Genomic DNA, 25,433 nt, shown 5'->3' with positions numbered 1-25,433 from the left:
AATCAGCTGCTGAATGCATGCACCTTGGCGACCTTTAATCCAGACATCACTTTGAACACCCAAAGCTACCCCTCTTTGTAAAGTGTTTAGTATTCTTAAGAACACAGGTGATGTAGTCTTATGCCATCGCCCATCAAATCAAGATCCTAATCCTATAGCTCGGCGCCCAAGAGGCACAACTAAAATACCTGTTTTGGGTGATCCAATAAGGCCAGCTAGACTTCTTTTGGAACATAGGATATAATAGAAATGTAGTACTCCATAGAAAGAACATATTGTCCCTATTTTTTTAAATTCCTAAAGAGATCCATTTCATGTAAAGATATAACTCTTGTGGAATTCATTGTTTCGAACAGATAAAGTTCCACTAGATATCTTTTAGGAAAGATTTCTCTTTTTGGCAACTTGCCTTCCATATCCTATGGACCTCCAAACATTTTGCTTTTGGACCTGCCCTGACTTTCTACAGGGAAATGTGAAGCCTTCAGCTTCACTCCCTGGCCACTCATTTGTCATGGGGAACTGTTTCCCTTTTGCCTTTTTACTTTTTACCTGTTTGGGTAACTTCATAACAGTGCACACAGCATCTTATAATTCAGTTCAGTTATATCACCCTAGTCTTTTAAACTGGTGGTTTGTGGTTACTTTTATATGTGCCTGAAGACATGCTGGTGGCAGCAGTTGAATTTCTGTAGTACTTTTAGTGTGCACATTAGCGTTTACCATGTCTGGCCACTTGCACCTGCAACCCCTGGGCTTCCTGTACTGGAAAACGTACCTCCAGCGACTCCCAGTTGACCTGCCTAGTCACTTGGGAAAATTGGAGTGCAGGGGGTACTCGCAATTCTTCCAGCCACCCGAGTCTCCCCTATAATAAACCTTAGAATAAACTTAGGTTATTCCATTCTACCACTTTTTAAACATTTGTTCTAAAAGCTGTTCTAAAGTATCAGAAAATAGTCTTATTTACCTACAGCATTGTTGAGAAGTCATCTGGAAAGTCTTTCACCACCACAAGAACCTTTCCTACCTTTGTCCCCTCTTCTGAGAAGAAGCTTCAGTTACTTTTGGGAACAAGGCCCCATTCCACATAGGGATTGGATTTCTAAAGTTAGGTTTCTATTCATGTGAACTACTTTTCCTTACTACATCATTACTTACTTTTAGATGTTTAAGTCAAGTATGTTTTTCTACAAGACGAAGGTGACTGTATATATGTTTGATAACTGAGTGTTGTGTGATGTTACCTGCTTTTTTCATTTTCCTAGTGTTTTGGGCTTGCAATAGAGTACCTGTCTAAGCAGAATTATTGTGTGCTGATAATAAAGGAATGACATCATAGATTGGCTAACAACATTTGAATATGCTTGCGATGTGCAAGAAGTGGGTGAGTCTGATAATATTGCATGGTTGTTCAGCAGACTGTCACATTCTGGCTGCTTTGACATTATGAAAATATCAAAAGCTGACAGAAAGGACTTTGACACTTTGAAGCAGGATCTCCTTTTAAAGTTTGGGAAACTCCTGTCCAATACTTAGAGATTCAGAGAACACAAGGAAAAGGATGATAATACTTGGGTGTCTATGGCTACAGATTCCCTGAAAGCCAGAGTGGCTGGGTAATGGGCCATAATGTAACCACTTCTAAAGGCATGATCAATCTGCTCATGCTGGAACACATTGTTACCTCTTGTTCATCTGGCCTGAAGCAGATTCTGGCTGATTTTAAGGACTTATTAGTTCCCAAGAAGCCGACCATTACTGCACATCTTTGGGTTTCCCATAGAGGGCCCCATAACAACAAACCTGTGTCAAGTAAGCAGGCGGAGGGGGTAAAACAAACAAAAATAGTGTGGCTTCTGATGAAGAAATCTTTCCATGAGAGCAACAAAAGGTTTAAAGTGGGGAGTAAGTCACGTGAGCATGTAAGCGGTAGCGGGACTAACCATAGCATGAGTGGACACTCTAAGCCTCCCTACATACACATGTAGCTTGTGAAGAGGGACCACATATGTAGGGGTAAGATCCTGGGGGCCCACTCTGTGACTCTTGCCTTTTCCCATGAAGAGGAAGAGATAGTCACAGGTGCATCCTTCTCTTCAGATTCCTTACCCTGTGGTATAGGATCTGAAGTAGTCTTAGTTTCCCTGGGATCCTGGGAACCAAGAGTTGCTAAGGTGTATGCATCCATTCCCGACCATACTAAGTATTTCAAATATAGTGTACTTGTGAATGGTGTAGACACTTCTGCTATTATGACACTGGGGCCAGTCGGTCTGTACTGGATTCCATTTTGATAAACTAAGAGAAGCTGGCCAGAGCTCCTCTGATGCCCACTAAGTTGGCTGATGGTCCCCCTCTCAAGTTTAGTTATGCCTGTCACTTTTGTTGTGAATGGTGGTGTTGTCAGGATCCCTGTTGGTGTGCAGAGGCAAGTCCCTGAAAAAGATCTGCCAGGGAATGACTTCAGACACTTGGTTCTTGTGGGGACACAGCAGACCATCCAGCTACTAGGTCTCAGACCAAGGCTGCCTTAGCCAAAGCGGAAACCGAAAACTAAAGAGGGTAAGAAAGCATTCCCCCTAACTCGCCTACCACTGAGGTGGAAGCAGTTGGCCAAGCCCCTGAACCCGACCAGGAAAAGGGGCTGCCTAAAGTTCTCAACCCCCATGAACTCCCTGAACTACAGAGTTTACTAGCAGAAGGGGGTCCCTCCATTCAAGTGTTTAGTAAGGGCCAACGTGAGTGCCCATCACTTGAAGGCCTCAGGAGACAGGCGTGTTCCCAGCTAGAGGGTGAAACCGTGAAACCCCTGGGAAACGTAGGATTTACTGGGAAGGTGGGCTCCTGTATAGTGAGCCCACAGAGTCCTCTGAAGGTGACCATAGGAGGTTGGTGGTTCCCCTTCAGACGAGACCCTTTCTACAATTGGTGCATTAAGTCCCCCTTGCAGGTCATCATGGCATCAAGAAGTCTAAGAAGAGGTTGTCCATGCATTTCTACTAGCCTAAGAAGGGGGCATGAGTGGAAGACCATTGTAGGAGTTCTGCTATTTGTCAGATTTCTGGCAAAAGTGGTGTAAAATTCCAGGCTCCATTGATACCACTATCTGTGGTGGGTATACCGTTTGAGAAGGTAGGGATTGATGTTGTCGTTCCCTTGGCCAGCCTACATCCTCTTGCAGTAGGTTTATTCTTGGGGTAGTTGATCATGCTACAAGCTAGCCTGAAGCCATCACACTCAAGACAGTAATTAACAAGTCAGTTGCTAGAGCATTACTTGGCATCTTTGCTAGAACAATGAAATCATAAACAACATAAAGGATTACCAAATAACCAATTTCCTGGATGACTTCTACTTGTTCTGGGTAGATCTTGCTCCCCTAGGAATGTTGTATGGTCAATTTCTTCCAAGGAAAAGAACATCTTAAATCGCGTCTTGAAAAGTTCCAAAGAAACAAAAGTTCACTGATAGCCGTTCCTTCATTTGATGAAAAGATTCCCTTTCCAAGTTCTAGAAAGAAACCGCTCCAATGGTATTCCAGGATAGGGTGGACAGAGTTTAGAACTTCTGCTTAATAACCACTCTTCTTGTAACTTCTGCAGTGCCTTGAATACAATTTGTCAGGATGCTTCTTCTTAGGGGTTGGTCTCTCTTTAGCAACTACCTTCTGATATTGATACTGTGAGCGCGCTCCTTTGCCTCAGTCTACTTCTACTACATTCAAATAATGTTCTGATAATATTTTAGACAACCACAGTTCTACTGCTTCTGCTGCAACTGGAAAATGATAAAGTATTTTAGGCAACTTCAACCAGACTCTTCGACCTCTACAGGTTGGCAAGGCACACTTCTTTCTTGTATGGTAACCCTCTCTGCCTTTCCTTTCTGTCTTGCAACTACCACACAATCTGTCTGTTTCTCTCTTTTAATACTCTTTTAACTTGAACAGTCTCCGCTCTACTGATTAGTTATTTTAACAAGAACTCTGCTCCTTTCCCCAGCTTCATGTACACCTTGTCTCCAGTAGTTACCCCAAAGCTGTATTGCCACTCTTCCAGCCTTGCATAACCTTGTCCCCCTTATATCGGAGGACACTGGGTTTACATAAGCTTCAACAACTTTCAAACAAGTGTTAAATTCTTATGGATAGGGTGGTGTTTACTGACTTGGGTAATGCTTTTTCTTTTCATGGCTTCAACAACTTCTTATGACTGCTAAATAATTGTTCAATATGTTACAAGAAGTAAGTCTCTCTGTAGAAACTAATTTAGGTGCCCGCAATTTCATTTTGATGGCAAGCTTCCACTTAGATTTGCGTTCCCTCATATTTGGGCAGCGTTTTGCTTTGATAGATATCAGCAAAAACAAAGTTTTATATGCGTAACCTCTCTTTGATGTTATATATAGGCTTATAAAACTGCAGGAAAGTCAGCTTCTTAAAGGTTTATCGGTTGTTAGTGACATCCCCGTCTGCGAACTCCTTTTACTCGCTTTAACTTGTATGCAATCATCAATTAAGCTGGTTACAGTTAATGGAAAGGTGTTCCTGATGATGTGGAGTACGGAGCTTCATTCACCGGCTCCACAGTCACAGCGGTTGTGGGCGGCTTCTACTTCCCGACTTCTGCTACTACTGCTACAGGCACTCTTGGGACCCACATCCCTCTGCAGTATGAGTGTCTCAGATCCAGCCTTGATAATGGAATCGTCTTTACTCCAGCTTCCCTCGGCTTACTTCTGCACATGAGCCTTGGGTGGATGCACAACTTCAGCTCTGCATTCACAGAAATTAGGCACACATGGAAAGACTCAGTCTCTTCCAATGCAACCACAGCCAAAGCGGGTTTGTGAGCACAGGACCAGCTCTGAGCCTGCAAGTGAAATCTGCTCCTTCTCTGCTCCGGTGTCCCTTCTCTGGTCACGCTTCCTAGTGAACTCCCAGCCTTGTGCTCTGCTTCTTTTGCTGCTACTACTGACCTTACTGCTCCAGCTTCTCTACTGCTCCTTTCTGCTGTAGCCTTTTATAACCCTCAGGTGGGTCAATTGGCTTCAGGGACAGGCCCTTAGAGCTAATTGCCTGACCCTGTCAAAGGCTATTGGACTTGTCTGTCCTTGGCTCCTACACCTACATTTGTTACAGTTCTTGAGGGACTCTTGGACATGTAGGCCGTTTAAGAGAAATTTGTTTTTCTTCTTTAAAGTTGCAAAAGGCCAATCCGAAGGGCAGGATTACGGGGAAAGGTAAAAAGGGGTTCCTCCCAGTTTTCCTGGTCTGATTTGTTTTTTTTTTTTTTTTTTCTTCTTCTTCCCCACCCCCAACCCATTTGATCTTTCCACAGCACACCGCCCCCAGGGTTGGGATCAGAGAGCAGCTGCCCTCCCCTGACCAAATGAGAAGCATCCCAGACCAGGTTCCTTGGGGGGAATCCCGTCAGATTCTCCACAAGTGGCATTTTACAATCATGGATGGCAATTTTGTTGTAGCAGGGGATCTCAACTCTACTTGTTTGAATGTCGGTTTAGGATTCAAAGACTACAATTTTAGTAATTAACCTGAATTTCAGACATTGAAAAATCATTAAGGGCAGTTATGGATCATATGTCTAAATTCTATGGGATTATATATTTTGAATGGTAACATCTGTGGTAACATTCCTTGTAGGCCCACCTGGCATAGAGGGAAATCTGATTTTATAGTAGATTACATCTTGATCAGTATGAGACTACTTAAAATGTGCAAACGGTTTGTTGTGATTTTGATCAATATGTTTTCAGGGATGTTTGACCTGCATATCAATCATATCAATGCCAGAATGGATGGAGGCCCTACCAATAAAGTTAGCAGCCCAGGAAATAAGTGTGTCAGGTGGAATGATTCTCAGATCGCCAAATTTAATGGGAGGATCTTGCAAACTTTGTAAAACGCAGCACTTGATTGGAAATACCAATTCACTGCTGTTGACCTATACGTTTTTATTTTGGATAATCTGAAAGAATCAAATCTAACTAAGACCCTCATGCTTTTGACATGCAGGTCTTTGAACGCAAGAGAGTAAAGAAAACATCTATTCATGATGAAAAGTAATGGGCTCACGAGTTAAAAGCGCTGGAAATTAAAGCCCACCAAAAATATGCAAATTGGATGGATCTGTTAGCATCTATACATGTTGGTACAGCATGACGGAGAGAGAATGCTGAAAATCCTGCATGGTAATTCGGTGGGAAGCGTCTGGCCAACCATAAATGATTTGGAACAAAATCAGGCTGTATTAGAAGCTAATCCCATCACAGAACAAGATTGGGTACAACACTTTGGGGACTTAAAAGCTAAAAAATACCCTGCATAAGGAATATTTACATTATGTTGGGGCGAACAAATGGTCATTCAACTAGGAGTGTGAGGAGATCTTGCAAATTATGAAAAAAGCCAGTGGTTCATTGGCTGCTGGTCCCAATAATGTATCAAATGGTTTATTCAAACAGTCCACAGATAGTTGGTGTAGTGTTCTACACATTTTATTTAGACATATTTTTATTAAAACCATAACTCCAGTATCTTGAAAAACATCATATGATATTCCTATTTTTAAGAAGGGTATTCAAATTAATCCCAGGAACTATAGACCCATCACTATCATAGAAAGGATAACAAGATTATTGCATGGCTGGTTTTGAGTGAGTTGGAAAAGTGAGGCGAAAGCTGTGGCAGACTAATACAAATATTGAACCAGTTTTCTAAAGAATACTGGCACTGCCTTGAGCTTTATTATCAACTGCCTACACAAACTGATGTAAGGGAATCAAAATAGCTCTTTATACATAGCCTCAATCAATCTGTCAGTAGCATGGGGTCTATCTAGTGGACTTTTAAACATCCTAATTCACCTCCACAATGACTCAAACATACAGGTGAGAGTAAGTAAAGCCGGACATCTATCTAAAGCAATTCCTACCTAATCGGGTTTGAGGCAGGGGTGCATCTTGGTGCCTTGGCTCTTTAATTTTTCATGTGTCGGATATTGATGAATGCATAGAAGAAGTAGCATTTGTTTCCCCGAAAATCGCAAGCCTTAACATTTTCTGGCTCACTTATGCGAAGGCTGTTTTTTACCTTTTGACCGCACTTAAATAGGTCTGCAGAGCCTAATTGGCTCATTTGCCCTTTTTATTAAAAAATGATCTCTTCATTAATTCTACTAAGACAACAATTCTGCACATGACAAAAACAAAAAGATGTGCAATGTTCTACTCAATGCTACATTGAGTATAACAAACTAAAAATCATGGACAACTTATTTAGGCTTTCCAATCACTGCATGACCAAACAAAGCTTATGTCTGGTATTCATTACGCCATAAAGCCATATTGTTAGCAGGGAAAATGACTAAGATAAACAGGAAATATGCCACATTTTCACTTATTCCCCTAATCAAGTTTTATGAGGGAAAGGTTGTCCCTAAACTTATATATGGGGTCGAAACTGTGCAACCGTGGTTATTAGATAAGGAAAGCCCTTATTTGGTGTACGGTCTTGAGGATCCCTAATCGTCTCCCTGTGGCGGTGGGTTTACTCTTTTAGATTGCAATATTATGGAAAAGACTGCTTTTCCTCCCCATGATTCTCTTTTAATTTATCTTCAGAAATTTCTCTTGAAATTTACTGATAATCCGGTAAGTGATTATGCAAAATTTTGTGAGAGCCTCCTTCTGGAGGAGAATATTAATCTGGAATTATTACTTCACAAACCAAGTGAGATTACAGTTGCTTTATATCACAAAGATTGAATTAATACCTGTAATGCAATTGGTCCTTCATGCACACCTGAGGGTGGAACATAAAAAGGTGGGAGTCTTGCCACCTTTTTTTAAACTTCTTTATAGAAGTAGCCTCAACCCTGTTTGAGAACACAACTTATGAGGTTTAGACTAAATCTGTTGCCCACAAGGAAGATTTTAAGTAAATGAAATCAACTACTAAAATAACACATTTATTGTTGTTTCTGTAAAAACCAGACCGAGCTGGAGAATCTGAAACATCTGACTCTGAAATGTCCTGCACTACTTGAAGCACACATCTTGCACCTTAAAAATCTAGTACATGTATAGTCATTATTGATGTGGATAACCTGTGGCAAAGGCTACTAATTGGAAATCGGATTTCAATTGCTCTCTATACTTGGATTTCTTGAACAATTGAAACGCTAACAAATTAAAACATGTAATGAATTTGTTTTAACTTGTGAACTTAACTTTCGATTGTTATTGGAACAATATTTTAATTTCTATGGAGTTGTCATGTCTACAGTTTCTGTTATTTATTGTATATTAAGCAAATATTAAATTTGTAAAAGGTTACTTTTTTAATCATATGCAATAAAATGAAATTGATAATTTAAGACATGTTTTCTACCTTTATGTACACATTATAAATTCTTGGAAAATTGGTATGTGGAGCCCTAATATCGCATCTTCACCTAACCTAATCAACATCAGATGAGTAAAAGGCTAATTGTATTCAACCTTTTGATGGTTCTATGGTCTTAGATCAACAGTTTATTTTTCACTGAGTTTTTTGCCAAATATTTTCTGCCGAAAAAAGACTGATCACATTTTTTTAAAATGTGAGGGGATTCATCCCAAGCCCCCTTCCCCATTATCTAGTCCCTATTCCCCCACACACACCTACAGCTTCTATCCCCTTACCCAAACCCCCATAATCTCCCATATATTTTTTTCAGCCAAAGATTTTCGGCAAAAAGTCAGCGGAAAAAAAGCCTGGTGAAGTAACATTGTACCAGTTTTGATGATTCATTTTTAAAGGTATTATCCAAAACAATCAAGCACTGGTCCATGTAAAAACACATATTTTTCAGCTCCTAGTACTTTATTCTAATTTGATCAATTGCCCAGAAAATGCCTCCGTGCTATTGGCTGATAAGCGCATTCATTGACCTATAAATAACCAATTCTCCAAGGAAATTAAAAACCTCATCTGTTCTAAGCTTTTCTGTTTGTTGGTCCCGCACTTAGAAACCTATTTGTATGAGTTTCTTCCCCAGACAAATAACTTATACCTCTCTCCAAAAAAGCAGATTTAATGTCTCTTGCTTGCCTGTTTTTATTTTGCTTTAGGTTTCATTTACTAATGCTCAGCATACATTGTAACATAAAGTCAAATATCATTCTATTTTCTTTTTTTTAGTCCATGAAGGCCCCAGAACTAAATGAACGTCTGCAAGAATCTGAAAAGCTGATCCAGGAAATGACTGTTACATGGGAAGAGAAGTTACGGAAAACCGAGGAGATTGCACAGGTTTACTATTAATATTCTTTATGGGATTTGGGTGTGTGGGAATTATAAAGTGACAGGCAAGCAAGTCTCTTTCGTCTAAAGTGTGATCTCCTTGGAATGCATTTAGGTCATATTTTGTTGATTCAAAGGTGTGAAGCAATTAACTGAAATTCAGGGTCAACAGAGAAATCCTGTAGAAAATTTGGACTCGATACACTAGTTTATTTGAAGTTGAAGGTACAGTCAAGCAACTCATTTGAATTGCCATGACAAGACACACCTGCTTCCCTCAAACCTTTTAACCAGGTAGTGGGCCCTTGAATAGCCTGCTACATTTGACATTTCCTGATATTTCCTGGTCTTTGGTATACCCCTGTGTATAGTGCCACCCTGCAAATTGGCTGCATGGAACTAGTGTCATGTGCCTGAATGGGAAGGCAGCCACAGTGAATATGCGCCTCAGCATATGTATCAATATGAATTTGACCTCTGTGGCCATCTGTTGATGCGTACCTAGAGGTGAGTTAAGTGGTCTTGTACAGGGCCATTCTGCCAATAATGTTTGGTCTTGCTGCACCTGGCTCTTTAAGAAAAGAAAGTTGAGGGGATACCGTTAGTGAGCTAGTGGGAAAGGCAGGAGCGGAAATGCTACTGTGTACAGGTTGAAATCACCATTTACCTTGTATGCCTGTATAAGTTATTGAGCCAGGACCCCAGAAAGTATATTATGCCCTAGCATGAGGTATACATGTAAACATTTTGACAGCTATGTAACCACTGGGGACTGTCACATGAAGTTGTCAGTCTGTTCGCTGGCTTTGAATGTGTATTCCCAGTCAAAGGCTCAGACACTTTCACGCCAGTCGTGTCCAAGCAGATTCTAAGCTGACTCGTTGTTGAGATTGATTTACAGAGTCAGCCCTGTGGACAGATTGAGAGGCCATCCTCATCTGGGTGGGTCCTGTCTCTGTGCTGCTTCCCCTCGTCCACTCTCCACCCAACCTTCCTCTGTGTTTGATGGGTCTCACACTGGATGATCTCTAATTAGATTGACCCCAAACTATTCAGCCAAAAGGGAACATCTCAAACTTGTTTTATACCTTAAATTTAGCAAAACGAAAATAAAGGGCAAAGGTAGCCACTGAAAGTAATAATTTGCATCAATTATAGGTGGTTGCATAATTCACCAGATCTTGTAAAAGCTAATCAAAATTTACAATTTTGAAAATCAATGGTTTTGCAGTTTTGAATAGTGCAGCTTATTGAAGTGTTCAGGCCCACATCAGCACGCTTTATTGTGTTAGAGCACTGCCATCCACGTTAGTGGTCCGAAGTTGAACACCAAGGCATCTAACAGGGTGAAAATTGCCTATGGCACAAGGGAGCCCAGTGGTTAGTGCTCTAACTCTTTTAGAGCATGTGCAGGCAGAAACACGACCGCCACACCTGCTTGTCAATGACCCTTGACCAGTGCATGCCCAATGTGTGCACATCACAACAGGGATTATGGAATGCAACTTTTATAGCTGGTTTGATCTGCTGTTCCAAGCTTGCTGATTGACTAGGGAGCTGGAAACTTTGAGAAGAACAAAGGAGAACCATGGCATGCTGACTCCTATTAGGTTTATAGCCTGTATTTCATACTTTCTGATGGTCTCAATAGAAGAAAACATACTCTAATTACTTTCAGCAACATGCCCAAGAGTTCCATCCAACCCACGTCCTGGAATGCATGGCTGAATCCCCTGGCATAAGCCCGCATCCATGACCGCTTTTACGAGCTGGACTCCAGAGCCATGTCTTTGCCCTGCCTGTACCTCCGCTCCCCTGTAAACCTTTCTGCCCCTTCTCTTTTCAAATACCCTTTGGCCCAGTCTCTGTCTCAGCACTAGCACCTTCTTTCATTCACCTCACACACAGCTATGGAAAGCGAGATGGGTCTCACTCCCATGACCATGGCTTATACATGGCAGAGATCATTAAATAACATGATGTCCACCTTGATGAATGGGTGCCACACCACATGTACTGATTCATGAAGGTGAACAATTTATATATTTTTAAATTAAACTATTTTAGCACCTAGTGCAATAAGGATACTAATAACGTTTAGACCCACATTCTGGAGCGGGCTTGGGCAGTAGGGGCCTGAAGCCCTCGCCTCGCTCAAATCTACCTGGGCTCAGGAAAAAAGGCTCTTATCACCCACACCCTCCTGAAGCACAGAGATTAGCACCATATTAGTATGCCATTTTTGCTTGTGTTCTGTTCTGGAAGTGCTGTGGTATGTAAAACACAAGGCCTCAAATAGTTTCCATAAATTACATTTTCTATAGTGGTTTTCTCATGTTCTGCTGCCATTATTTTGGAGCTATGTTCCCAATTGACAAAACGTCATATATATTAAGTGTATCTTGCTTCTAAAACTGCAGATTGTTACTCATGACTGGTAATGTTTTATTGACTTTGCTAAAACCTTTTAAAAAATGTTTTCTTTATCAACAGGAGCGTCAAAAACAGCTCGAAAGCCTTGGTATTTCTCTTCAGTCTTCTGGAATCAAGGTTGGAGATAATAAATGCTTCCTGGTGAACTTAAATGCTGATCCAGCACTTAATGAACTTCTTGTCTACTACTTAAAGGTGAATAGATTCTTTCTAGAGTTATTTATTAAAAATGAAGTGGGAAGGAAATGTTTTGTTCAAATTTCCTAACCAGAATTAAAAATTAAATATCGAAACTCAAGGTTTCAATACTTCTACGCAAGTTTTAAAGTTTGGTTAAATTCCGTGTTCAGAACCAAAAGAAAGCTTGCATATTCCATTTCATCCCGTTTCCTCCACACTTATGGGGGTGTCCATCCCATCGAGGTAAACATTTTATTGACAGCAAATGGCCATTTCCTCAAACAAATGTCAATTTAGGGGCGAGGGCAGCGCATACATGGAACGTGGCCTCGACACGTGAATGCCCAGTTCACTGGCAACACCTTTATGCATGGACAGGGCCGGCAGCTTGGCAGCACTCCACGCGTTTTTTGCCTTTTACTCACCACCCCTACTGGGCTACCGCCGGATCTTCCCCAGTTTATGTCTGACGTGAAGGAAGAGTTTTCTGTTTGTAGGTCATGCGCACACTACTACCCGATGCAGCATCCACACTCCCTTTGGTTGGAGTGCTTAGGCTCTGATCACCACTCAGATGTGTGCTCAGCCTGTAGCTCCATATGCAACTGGGCCTTGAAGAACAGACTCACCAGTGGGGACAAAATCTTCCACGTTCAGTTTCCGGAACATCTGTGGAGCTTTGTGAAGTCTCTGCTGTTAGTAAGTGACTGAGTTGTTTTTATGTCCCCACAGCATGGAGACTTCTTCCCAGGAGTAGTCGCGTCTGGGAGGAATTGGTCTGATCCTATTTATACCGTTATCAGTGCCGAGAGTCTTTCACGAGTTCCCGTACCAAGGACCCGACTGTGTCAACCTGCGGCAATAGAGGGCTTGCAGACGGGTCTCCCATGACCGAGGCTGCTTCATCTCCAAAGGATTCTACCAAGACTGCTTCCGGGACTCGTCCAGCAGGCAAGAAGCCTTTGGTCAGGGACTTGGGATCTGGTGGTACATCATAATCCTTATCTGCGTCACAGGCCACACTTGACAAAATGGCAGCACATCAGGAATCGTGTTGCTACATTTAGATGATGACTGACTCAACATTGGTGTTGTCGCTACAAGACTCTGATGACTCACCTCATGATGTGGTTTGTAATGCTCAGTCAAAAAGAGTTCAATTGCCCCAGACCATGTTGAAGGGATAATTTATGCACAGTGTGAATTTGTCTCCACAGTTGACCTTATCACTAGCGAGGGGCCTGGTTTTTGATCAGCCTGGGCTAGTGGAATGAACAGTTTAGCTTCAGCTTCTGGACCCTTGTCTTATTTCTGTGGAGGGTTTGAGACTTGCAGATCTAGGGTTGGTCAGTGGTGATCCCTCAAGAATGCAGGCGAAGATGGAAACTCTTCTTTAGCTGGGGCATTTCGCAAAAATCTCTGGCCTGGCTGACTTTCTGTGGTTGGCAACATATGTAGAACCTTCCCCGGAAGCGAGGGTATTGGAAGACGTATTGTCTCGGGGCCCCTGACAAATCTGCTAAACCACTTCAAAAAGATGTGTTTGCGGAAGCGGAGAAGATTTGGAGTAAGCACCATTGTTTCGCTCCTACCAGCAAAACACTTGAGATCCAGTGCAGACAGCTCACAAATGTCTTTGTCCTTGGTTGTGGGACCTGTCGCCTTCATAAGGGTGGATCTTCGTCAGCAGAGTGTTCCTACAATTGTCCGAACATAGAAAATATGTTACATGCATTGGGCAAGAAGCTCCGTTCCAATTCTGCATTGCAAATGAGGCCAGCCAATACTAAGGCTTCATTGGCAGCAGCCAATAGCATCTTTTGAAAGGAGCCTGCCAAATTTCAGGGGGACATGCCACATAAGCAGCAGATATTCAGATCTGGACTGGCGGGTGCCAGAATGATCACCCAGATCCGCATAGAGGGCTCTGGTCAGCATGTTGACACTGCATCTAGGTGGGGTGCATAAGCCTAGACATGTACAGATCAGCCTTGATTCGGTCCACAACCTTTGCACTGGACGTGCAAAATAAGATTCTTTATCTCCCTTTTGAGGAAGCTGGATTATCTCACTGCTCGAATGACGAATTTACCAAGAAACACAAATCTACCTTAACGGCAAAGTAACGGTCACTCCTGCCCAAGACACATCACACTTTCAATTTACTGCCTCTCTACAGGGCTTGAGATTGAAGGCCTATGGCGGTTTCAGAGGCCTCCTCAATAGGAGATGGACAAGCTTATCACTCTGAGCGTTCCCAAGACGAAGCAAAGAACCAGCACCAGGGGCTTCTTTAGCCCCTTGGATCCCCCTGCATGCGCGTAGGGACAGAAGGGAGCACCGGCATGGATGCGTTTTCCCCTCTGTACCGAAGCTGGACCATGTGAACAAGGTTTTTTGAGTGACGGGGGAAGAAACATGGATCCATTGGCTGGACAATGAATATAAACTGAGGTTCCCAAACTGGACAGTAGCAGGAGGTCTTGGCTCCAGACAACAAACTGTGGTGGCCCCCTCACTCCTCTTTTTAAGCCAGTTTTCTTTGCAACATTGATTTTACCTAGAATGTTTCCCTCAAAGGTTTTGCATTTTCTGTTTTGTAATTTGTTGTCTGGTCTATCACTTTTCAATGTACTTTCTATATAGATATACTTTCTATATAGATAGCCTTTGATGGTCCCTCTCAACTACGAAAATATAATCAGTGATGTCATTGGGACTCTAAATCACTTTTGACTTTTTGGAGTGCTTTCTGTTTCTGAAAGTTTTACATGAGAAGACATTAAAGATTGAGTGATTCACTGGCCGTTGGTATTCGATACTCTTTCGATTCTGAGCAGGCAGTTGTGATTATATTGGATATTCTTAGCCAAGCCTGCCTTCAGTCACTCAATTTATATTCACTGTGTTTTCTTCACTGAAGTAGTTATACACAAGCCAAAACTGTTGACTTTACCAATGCTTGTTAATAATTGTTGACAATTTGCCAGGCCCTGCTATTAGATGCCCAAGTACTCTGACCATTCTACACCTGCTACCATCAATGGCCAGTTAATGCCACTACGGCAGTGTCTGGGAAGTGCCTTTCCCGTGCCTACACAAAGCCCAAACTGTTGTCATTGCCAATGCGTGTTTAATATGCTGGGTATTATTTTAATCCTGCGTTTTATACCTTAAGTACTTATTTTACCTGATAAATTGTTGTGTGACCTAATTGTCTATATTTTGTCATTGATATCAGTGTAGTGGATTTTCTAGAGATGTATGAAGAATTAGTGTACCTTTTGGATCGACCTACTACCACCACAGCCCCCCTGCTAGCCCATGTCGCTCTGTCCATGTTACCTTCAGAAAGATTTGGCTAGCCTTTCTTGTCAGGTTTTCTCTCCCCACCCCCCAATTAAGGCCAGTGGTTGTATAACACTCAATAGAGGGTGGTGCAAAATCTGCCTTAACACAGAACGATAACTCCAGGTACGGCCTGAGGATGAGGTCTATAAAGCTTTTATATCCTGAAATTGAGGATTTATTAAAAAAAAAAAAAAAAATACAGGCCTTCGCGATGGAGGTGTATACCGGGGGGTGAGGGGCTTGCAGAAAATTGACTGGGCCACATCCAGCTGATGACCGGAAGAGGCTGGGCTGCATCTGCCAGATGCTGCCAGGCATGGATTGGAGCGTCAGTGGGTTGGGGAGGCGGGGTGAGTCAAGACCCTGGTTCACATCTGCCAGCAGCGACCAGGCGTGAAGGTAAGAAGCGGTGCGGGGCATTCCGGTGTTCAGTCCTGGCCCATGTCTGCCAGGAGCAGTCCAGGCATAGAAGGGGGGCAGTGGTGGCAGTCTGACTCATCAGTGTTCCAGATAACAGGAAGCGCTGCGCTGAGCGCCGCCTCCTATGGCAGACCCACAGAGAAAATGTTGAGGGAACAGTCTTCTCTGAATCTCACTGATTCATGTAGCTTGGGGATTAGCCAATGACTTCCCACCCTCAACATTCTGAGGGATATTATTCAAAATTTGAGAATTCCTACTTATTCCCTAGCTCACCACTAAACTAATCTGAACCACAATAAAAGAAATGTTTGTCAACAATTATAAAACAGCAATTTGAGTACAATGCAAAGTACATAAACATGATATCCCACACATACATAAAAAAATACTATCCTCCCGTTTACTTCTGGGCAGACTCACTCTGTATATTGCATGCATCAACTCTTGTTCTTGTCTCTTCTACGAATTAGATTATTTTGCTGCCTGCTTGTTTCATGTCCTATTATTGTGGGACTAATGGGCCCCCTGCTGACTCGTCTCTGGTGGGAGAGGGAAAGCGAACAAAAGCTGCTTTCTTTAGTAGTGATGCTTCACTAACGATCTGCAACACAGTGATCTGTGTGCGCCTTTTGTAGGCATTACTGTTTTAACAGAGACTCCAATGGTTACTTGCAGGTTGGCCAAACTACTGAAATGGCCCTTCAAACCTTTGGAGTGCACCACTGATGGTTTCTGGAAGATGCATGGAGTGATTCAGGAAAAATCATGGCTTGCCCATCCCTTTTCCTTTTAAGTGCCATGAAATAGAGCTGCATAGATGCTGGTTCTTGTATAAAATGTTGGATTGTGCCTCAATTTGCATTTGCTGTACTTGCAGTACCAGGCCAGCCTGCGTTCCACAGACACTGACTCGGCTCCCGCCAGTTTAGATTTTTCTTTTCATAAATGGATGCAGCAGCAGTGACCTGATGTCCAGCTGTTGCCACAGTTCTTCAGTCATTGATTATAATGGAAGCTGGCAAACCACAGAGAGCAGAAAAGACTTCCTGTTTTTTTTTCTCTCAATAAATAGCAGTGTTTTTAGATTTGCATAGATGGGCCTTTTCAGTTTGGGCTGAGTCATACACTAAAGAGTCAGGATTGAAAACTGTTCTATAAGCCTGACATTTCTGCTGGTCATTGCTGTCAAACATCTTTGTCGTAATTATAATGGGTTAGTGAAAAACCCCATTGCAAAAATAACCCTGAGTGACTAAGAATATGCCTGTCGATCATACTTCCCAGTTAGGCCTCATGTTGAAAAGGGAAGAAAGCCATCCCTTATGCAACCGCAAAGATTCTCCCATTGTGGTAATTTTCATCGTATTCTTTTTTTGTTTATTCCGAAAATAGTATTTTATTAAAAAATAGGTTGGTGGTTAAATTCTATCCACCAGTTGCTACATGGAAGAAAAACATAAAAGAAACCATGAAAAAACAAGTGAAACAGCAATTCAATATCACTGGTACATATTTGAGCGGTCACTCAGTTTCCTTTTGATAGTCAAACCACAAACTCGGCGGATAGGTCTGTCATAATCCTTAACAAACTAAACCTACTTTAGCTTTTTTCACCCTACCTCACCCCCACCCAGCCTCCCCTATCCTCCTCCGTCCATTCAGATAGCCACCTTAGAGAGGACGAAAGAATACAGCACAGGGTAAGCGCTCACCTGATGTTTTACTTGTAGCCTTTCAGTCTTTGGTGGTCTAGACGGCTGACTAAGTTGCCTTAAGTTTGGCTATCATATGATGGTTAGTGCGTGTCATTGGGAGGGGCATTGAGATCAGAGCTTGTTCCTCTCCCAAAACTCCTGAAAGGGAAGCCACATTGTATCTGTGTGGGAGTGTGAGTCCAGGAGTGTCGCCGTAAGGCTTTCCATGTCCTAGATCTCTTTTGCTTTGCGCAGCCAATCTTTTTTTGTTGGTAGTGACCTTCCCTTCCACTGTATCGTTGGGCCCACCTGAGCTGCTAGGAGTACGTTTATGGGCATGTGCGCCAACATTATGTACTGATCTTCTATAAGCTTAATGCCCAACAGTACCAAGAGTGGGGTTGTTGCCCTCTTAATACCCTCTGTCATGGATCCAGCCCAGGATTTCTTTCCAGTAGGTTTGAACTTTGGGGCATTTTGGTGCCAGCAGTTGGTTACGACAGAGCGAACCCGCCAATAGTATGGACTTATCCCTGGGTACATTTAGCTAGTCTCTGGGGGCGAGGGGGAGCTGTGAGGTGCCACTGCATGAGCAATCCACTATTGTGCATTTTGTATTGGACCGAGATTGTGGCGCTCCAGACCTCTCTGTAGGCAGCGGCCCATCCTTCTAGGTTGCTTTCCCATCCCACGTCCTTCTCCCACTGAACCTGTTTGTGTGGCACTGTCAGCCCTCATTAGTAGAGCACTGTATAGCCTTGCTATCGATCCTCTAGTTCCCTGATGGGTGTTTAGCACGCTCTCAAATAGGGTTAGTTGTCGTTGGGGTTGTTTGTTCCACCGGGGGTCCGTTACTGTACTCTTTAATTGTAGGTGTATTGGCAGGCCTTGCTGTGCCGTTTCCAACTCTGATTTGGTCAGGAAGACTCCACCCTGATCAACCCCTGCTCATATTGCGGTTGGAGGTTTATGGGGTGGACTATGAGCTCTTACAGAGGGAGCCCTGATGCAACTCAAGGGGGATGGCCATGTGGTGACACCGTTCATGTCTGATTTGTTTTTCCAGAGGGACCACAGGACTGTCAGAATTGGGTGCTTGCGTACTCTTCTCTGTAGTAGTTTTTTGGGGGGTCTACAACCACTCTTCTAGTGTAACTGGTGAAAGTTGTCAGTTTTCTAGATGAACCCATTGCTTCTCCCCAGATTACCTTAGATGGTCTAGCAATACTCGTAGCTGTGCTGCCCTATAGTACTCATAAATATCTGGGAATTCCATGCCCCCTTTGTTTTTGGAAGAATCATTGTTTTGTAGGGGATATAGGGCCTTTTCCCCTCCCATAGAAAGGTCAAGAGGGATTGCTTTACTTCGTGGAATGAGTCTGAGAGCACCACCGGTAGTGATTGAAACAGGAAAAGAAGCTGTGGGAGAACATTCATTTTGATTGTTGTAAACCTTCCCGCCCAGGGAAGTTTCAACTTTGACCATTTCTGGATGTCTTTTTTGATGGTGGTTCACAGAGTGGTAAAGTTGGCCTGGTATAGTTCTCCCAATCGCCTCGTAATGGTCACTCCTAAATATTGCATGTCATTGTGTTTTTGCCTTTTGTACCAGCTATTTAGTAGGTCATCAGAGCAATTCACTGTCTTGTAATGGCAGGATATCAGTCTTACTTAGGTTGATGCGAAAGCCCTAGTCTGACCCATATTCGGTGATTGTGGCAAGGAGAGCTGGGATGGACCGGGTTGGGTGGGTCAGATATAACAAGATGTCCTCTGCAAATGGCGCCAATTTATACTCTTTGCCAAATTTGATAAGCCCGCTAATTGCAGTGTTCTCCCGGATAGTTTGGGCTAGTGGCTCCATAACGAGTGCAAATATTAAGGGTGATAGTGGACAGCCTTGTCTAGTCCCTCGACTAAGGATGAAAGAACGAGACACTACTCTATTGACCACCACCTTTGCCTTTGTGTTGGCGGTATAGGGCTTGAGAGCCCCTTATCCGGCGTCTATCTAGGCCTACCTTGTGCAACCCTGCTAGCATGAAGGGCCATTTGACCCTGTCAAACACTTTTTCGGCATAGACAGACTAGGGTGGGGTCTGTGTCTTGAGTGTTTAATGATGCTATTAGATCCAGTGTCTTACGAATATTGTTGTATCCTTGCCGCCCCTTCACATAACCCACTTGGTCGCTGTATATGAGCCCTGGCATTACCATGCTTAACCTATTGGCTAGGATATTGGCATACATTTCTGCATCAACATTGATCAGGGAAATCGGTCTGTAAGACCCACAGTTGAGTTTGTCCCTCCCTTCCTTCGATAATACAATTATGCTGGCCTCTGTGAAGGACTGGTGGGCTAGGCCAGTCTCCATGATGTTGAAAAGACCGGTCAAAGTGTGACATGGCCCCACTGTAAGTTTTGGAGAACTCTGGGGTGAAGCCATCTTGCCCTGGCGCTGATCCTGACTTCAATTTTGAGATTGCTGCACTCACTTTAAGTTCTGTGGGGGCGCATAGCTGATCCGTGTCTAGGCTCTGTAGGATATTTTGTGGTTTTCTCTAAGAATTTCTCTGCATCTTTGCTGTTTGATTTGTTGCCCGAGGTGTCTGATTGCTCGTGAAACTGCGAACAAAGCCGTGATTCCTATCCGACCAGGCGATGAAGCGGAAGGAAAGGAAAAAAAAAAAAAGAAGCCTTTTCATGTTCACTCCATTTGTAAAAACTGTGAAAACAGTTGAGTCAAAAAAAAAAAAAAAAAAAGCCGTGATTTTGGTGGGCACATTCAGCATTTCCCCTTTTCAGTCTCTAATTTTGTATACTGCCCTCTCGTCTCTTTGCCCTCTCAATGTATCTGCTAATGGGGTATGAGACTTGTTCCCTTTTTCATAAAACCTTTGTTTTGTGTATCTAAGCTGTGTCAGCATTTTCCCTCTCCAGTTCTTGTCTAAGCTCTCTTAAATCTGCCAATGCCCCCACTGGGGTTCCCTTCCTTTTAGCCAGGCCAGCTTCTTAGTTTCTAATTTTTCTTTGAGGGATGACTCCCGCAGCATACTCATCCTTTTCATGAAGGTTCACTGCGCGATCAATAGCCCCCTAATCGTGGCTTTCGCTGCTTTCCATACCGTTGTTCAGGGGAAGGTTGCTTGTGTCGTTTCGCTCAAAGAAATCTCTAATCTATTCATGGTCTTTGTATAGACACATTGCAAATCCACCTTCGGTCAGTTGCAGTGCTTGGGTCTAAGTCTACCGAGCTCATGTCATGGTCTGACCATCCCACCAACTCAATTCTCGCTTTTACCATGTTGTGCTCTTGTGCTTAGTCTAAAAGATATCTATTTGGGTAAATGTATAGTGTGGGGGGGGGGATAAAACGTGTATGCTCTGTTCTGTGGGTTTCTTAAAAAAATCTTCTTGTAGGAGGGGTTGAACAAGCTCTTTACCTGGAGGTGGTGTGGCTCCTTCCCTGTACGAGATCCAATCTAATGTGGGATCCATCACCATGTTAAAATCCTCACTGCAAATTAGTGCCCCTGTTTTCCATCCGTCTAAGAAAGCAAAGAGCTCTCTGCTGAAGGGGATCTGCTGGTTATTGGGTGCATAGGCCAACTACAGTGTGACGGCTCTTGTTCTAATGACCCGGTTGACTGCTACGTACCTCCCATCAGCACTCTTATGGGTTTGTATGATCTGTAGCCCCGGTGACGCCTGGTATATCATGTCCACTCCACCTTTTTTTATGTCCCGAAGACCAGATAGCTCCCCCCCCCCGTTTCCTCTCCTTTCTGGTATTTTGTCTCTTGCACAAATAAAACATCTAGTCCAGCCAGGTTAATGCCCTAACCAACATGGATCGTTTTGGGGGTGAGTTAATGTCTTTTATGTTTAATGACCCGAACCCAACCAAGTTAGCCGCCATCGTTATGACTTTAAGGTAATTTAATGCTTTCTCACACCTCAGGTTCTAATAGTCGCCTTCCAACATATAAAGCCATTTCAGTCTTGCCAGCCTTACTTCCCTTCAGTTGTCATCTTTGTAGGTGCTTTCCATTCTATTTTCTGAACGTGTGCACAGTGCTGAAATTCCCCGTGCCCCTTTGCTTTACTCTCTCCCCCCTTGAACTATTCCCCCCTTTGTTCCTCTCCCTAAACTGTAAAAGGAGAAACTGCAAAATTCCTCCTGATTAAGGAGACGCCCCAAAAGGAAACATAGGGCCACACTATGGGGGACTCCTCGAAAACCACAACAAGATTAACGATTTATAACTAGTTTCATAACGGCGCTTACAACTTACTATCCGAATTTGAGTGCTTGGTTCGAGAGGTGCAGGCTGTTGCCCCCTGGGGTTGGTGGGCGCCTTGGCCCATTCAGAAGGCAAAGAATCAAAAAAGAGGTCTACTTTCGGGCCGTTGTGTGTCTGTGTCCACCGGGAGCAAAGTTCTCTGCTTGCTATAACTGTCAGTTCGTTCTCTGCTGATTTCGGCGTGTTAAACCGCTTAAGTCTTCTGGTGCCTTTGGCATGTCCTCTTCTGGCCAGGGGCCCTCTGGTTTTCTGGGTGACTCGGAGGACGACGGGAGTTCCTCCAGATCTGCTTGATTTGCTCCCGAAGTTAGTCCCAGCACACTGTTTGCCTCTTCAGTGGAGACTATCCGGTATTCCTCGTTGCAATGTTCGAAGGACAATGCGAAGGGGAAGCCCCATCTACAACAGATCTTCTTTTCGTGCAGCCAAGTAGTTAATGGGCGACAATCTTTCCTTTTGGTTAATGTGACTGCCGACAAATCTTGGAAGATTCTGACGCAAGAACCCACAAAGTCAATGTGGTCTTTTTCCCTTGACCGCTGCACACTTCTCTGCATTTTGTGCCTATAGTGATTGCACTTTGCTAAGACGGGCCGTTTTGGGAGTGCGGGGGGCTCCCCCACTCGATGCACTCAGTCGAATTCCAGGTCCAGCATTGGTGGCGGGGCGGTGATTAACTGGGAGCTTAATGGGGCTTTCACTTGTCTCTCCAAACTCAGAGGTGCTTCATATGGTAGCTCCTTCATGGCCCGGCATACGTATGTTGGACTTCCTATCGTGGTTTTCTAGATCGTTCACTTTGGCCGCTGGGTCTAGGTTTCTTTGCGCAAAATCCTGGAAGCGCCTCTCCACCTTCATTTCAAGCAGGTCAGTTGACTGCTGGTAATTCTCTAGTGCTTCCACCTTGTCTTCTATTTTGTCGACTGTTTTGCAGGGCTGTCACGGTTGTTGCCATGCTGCTTTTTATTGATTTGATCTTTTTCAGAAGTAGCCGGGTATCTGCCTTTGTGGATGTTTCTTGGTCTCCCCCCGGTATAAATGGCAGTTCTGTGGGGTGTGGGGTCTCCAGGCCTGGGCTTGTGCGGCAGAACCCCCGCAGTTTGTGTGCGACCGCTGGGTTTTGGTCACTTGGCATTCAGATCCAGTGATAGCTGATTCAGGTGCTTGCCTTGGTTTCTGGGTCCTTGTGATTGGGTGCCCCCTGTGGTTGGGAGCTACTGTAGTGCAACTGTGCAGTGCTTGGGTTTTGGTTTCTTCCACAAAAATGTCGCTCTTGGTATTTGGGCTGAGATTTAAGCAGGCTCGCCCTGTGTGGGGTGCACCGCTTGCCTCCCCCCTCACTGGCCGGGGTATGCAGCGAGCCCAGGCCACCCGGCTAGCTTGGCTGGGAGGGTTGTTGTGAGGGCTTTAGACACGACACTGGGCTTTCACTGCACCGAATGTGCATTACCCATTGCACGCGTTTGATGTCTGCCTTTTTATCTCTTAATGCATCAGAGGGTACTTATCTCTAGTGGGGTGTTCCCCCTTGCTGTATTTATAGGCTGCGGCTCCTCTCCTGCTCTGTGCCGACTGAGACAAGTCCTGGTGGCGAGGTCCCAATCGCTGTTTCTTTGTCCTTACAGGAAACGCAGGGGTTTCGCTCTGCTGCTTTGAATGCAGCAGCTTTCCTCAGTTGGTTCACTGTGCCCCGCGTGGAGCGGGAGTTGCCTGCATATTTAATGTCACCCAGTCGCTGAATTGAGGCCTCCCGGGTGCGTGTCAGTCTGGGTGGTGTTTGCAAGGTTGCCTTTTGATAATTTTGACTGGGATTTGGCTAGCTGGTTGTTGGCTGCTTCCCCTCTGTTTTTCTTCACTTTTTTCTAGGACAGGACGGGGTGTTACAAGGGTGCTGCCATTCCTGTGTGTCGGTTTCAAGGATGAGGAAGGCTCAGGCAGCCATGTCGTCTGCGCCCTCTGGTGGTCTCTCCATCGTGTTGTTTTTAATAGGTTTGCTTAGCGTGGTGTGGCAAGCCAGAATTAGGAGACGGATGAGGTTGTATTTTTTCTTCTTTTATTCAGAATGATGGTCCCATTCTGTCCATAGACCTAGGATCTTGGCCTATTCTGAAATAGTCAGAAGCACGTGTGTCAGGATAAGCCTATGCTAACCTAGATTCTGTCCCTACCACCTATAAACAAATATACAAACAGATATGTCAGCCCTCAACCACCCTGGTATGTATCCGGTTCTACTCCTGCTGGGATAGGATTAAACTCTTAGGGATCCCAACATTTGATACAGTTCATATGGTGCTCCAGTGTCAATTCAGATGTCCTTTATACAGTCAACAAAACAGCAAAAATCTCTCTCCTTCTCCTTTCTAGCAACAGGTTGCTGCCTGGTACTCTTTACCAGAAAACTCCAGACTTTCATGTCCGTGAGATGGAACCATGACTTCCCACAGCGTAAGAGTTTGGTTTCTTTCATCCCCACCTTATGGTTTGGTTTCTTGTGCCCTGCCTTGGGGTTCTGATTCTCTTGTAGAGGAGCAGATGTGCATGTCATCTATAGTGCCCGCTACCTCACCTACGTCATATTGGAACAGCAGCAAAAGAGCACTATGCGTGACACCAGTGACACCAGGTATCGTCCCAATACCACATTGAAGATATGAGAGGTGTTATGCACTCAGACAACTATATAGAAAGTACCCTCGCACTGACGTGGTGGAAGGATGTGTACATACACCATTGGACATCGAGGAGCTGTAATTGAAATCTGGCAAGGCTAGAGTGATGCCATGAAGAGAAGACACGAGGACGCACTGAAGCAATATGCAAATACTTAAAGAACAAATATGTAACTGAAATAACAAGAGAAACATGTAATCAAATACAAATAAATTATGTGCACCAAAGAAAAGTAAGAGGAGACTAAGTGAATGTACATACCAGAAAAAAAGGTAGATGAGACATATAAAAGCTTGCTGCAGAAGAAAATATAACACAATTAAAGCCGCCATGATGAAAAGATGGACATCTGACTCGTGATGAAACCAATCATGCTACCTCAGATACAGACCAGGGCTGCAGAGCTTAGAGCTGCTGTAAAAACAGCGTTGTGTGAGGAACAAAGAATATATATTGGCCTGAGAACAAGGATGCTACATCAAGGAATAATTGCGAGGCACAAAGGAAGTCAAGAGGATAAGCCATGTACGTAAGACCTATTTCTCTTAGATTAAGCAAAGAATAACACAGTGGCAAGTGCCAGATATTGGACAAAGATGCGCAAAGCACCTTGCAGCTTCCCGTAGGTGTCCCTAATGAATCGAAAATGTAAAGTACACTCCCTAGTCACTCGGGTCACCATATAAACTGGTCCGCAGCCAGCATTGCCAAAACCACATCTACTGTAAACAATCTTGTTCTGCCCTGTCGGCAACTATTTAAATCTTACAGAGCTGACGAGATGGAGACTTAGTTAAGTGTCCTTTCAACTGATGTGTCTTCAGTCAGAGTAGATCGGCTATTGACTGTCGGTAGTGGTTACCTATTAGCCATTTGATGTCGAAATATGTAATGCAAAAAGTTATGTGCAGAGACTGGGTTCTCTGGATTGGAGTTGCATCGTGAGTCGGATAAGATTAAGAACAACCCCGCCGACCACTTGGAGGAATGCACACCTCAATTTGAGAGCCACCACCCCCGGCACCACAAGAACACATCAACAACCCCTTGCAGCAACTTACTGTAA

General features: G+C 43.8%; 1 protein-coding gene across 1 annotated transcript in view; it reads left to right on the top strand.

Moving 5' to 3' along the window:
• KIF13B (kinesin family member 13B) overlaps positions 1-25,433 on the top strand; it is a 1,451,009-nt gene that overhangs the window by 660,960 nt on the left and 764,616 nt on the right. Inside the window, exons 12-13 of the mRNA XM_069605712.1 lie at positions 9,206-9,316; positions 11,801-11,935. Coding sequence (XP_069461813.1) covers positions 9,206-9,316; positions 11,801-11,935 — 246 coding nt within the window. The remainder of the gene's footprint in view (positions 1-9,205; positions 9,317-11,800; positions 11,936-25,433) is intronic.

The sequence above is a fragment of the Ambystoma mexicanum genome, chromosome 4p, assembly GCF_040938575.1.
Source record: "Ambystoma mexicanum isolate Mex_15411 chromosome 4p, UKY_AmexF1_1, whole genome shotgun sequence".
NCBI lineage: Eukaryota > Metazoa > Chordata > Amphibia > Caudata > Ambystomatidae > Ambystoma > Ambystoma mexicanum.
Note: the sequence above shows the minus strand (reverse complement) of the source record. Positions and strands in the feature narration are given on the sequence as shown.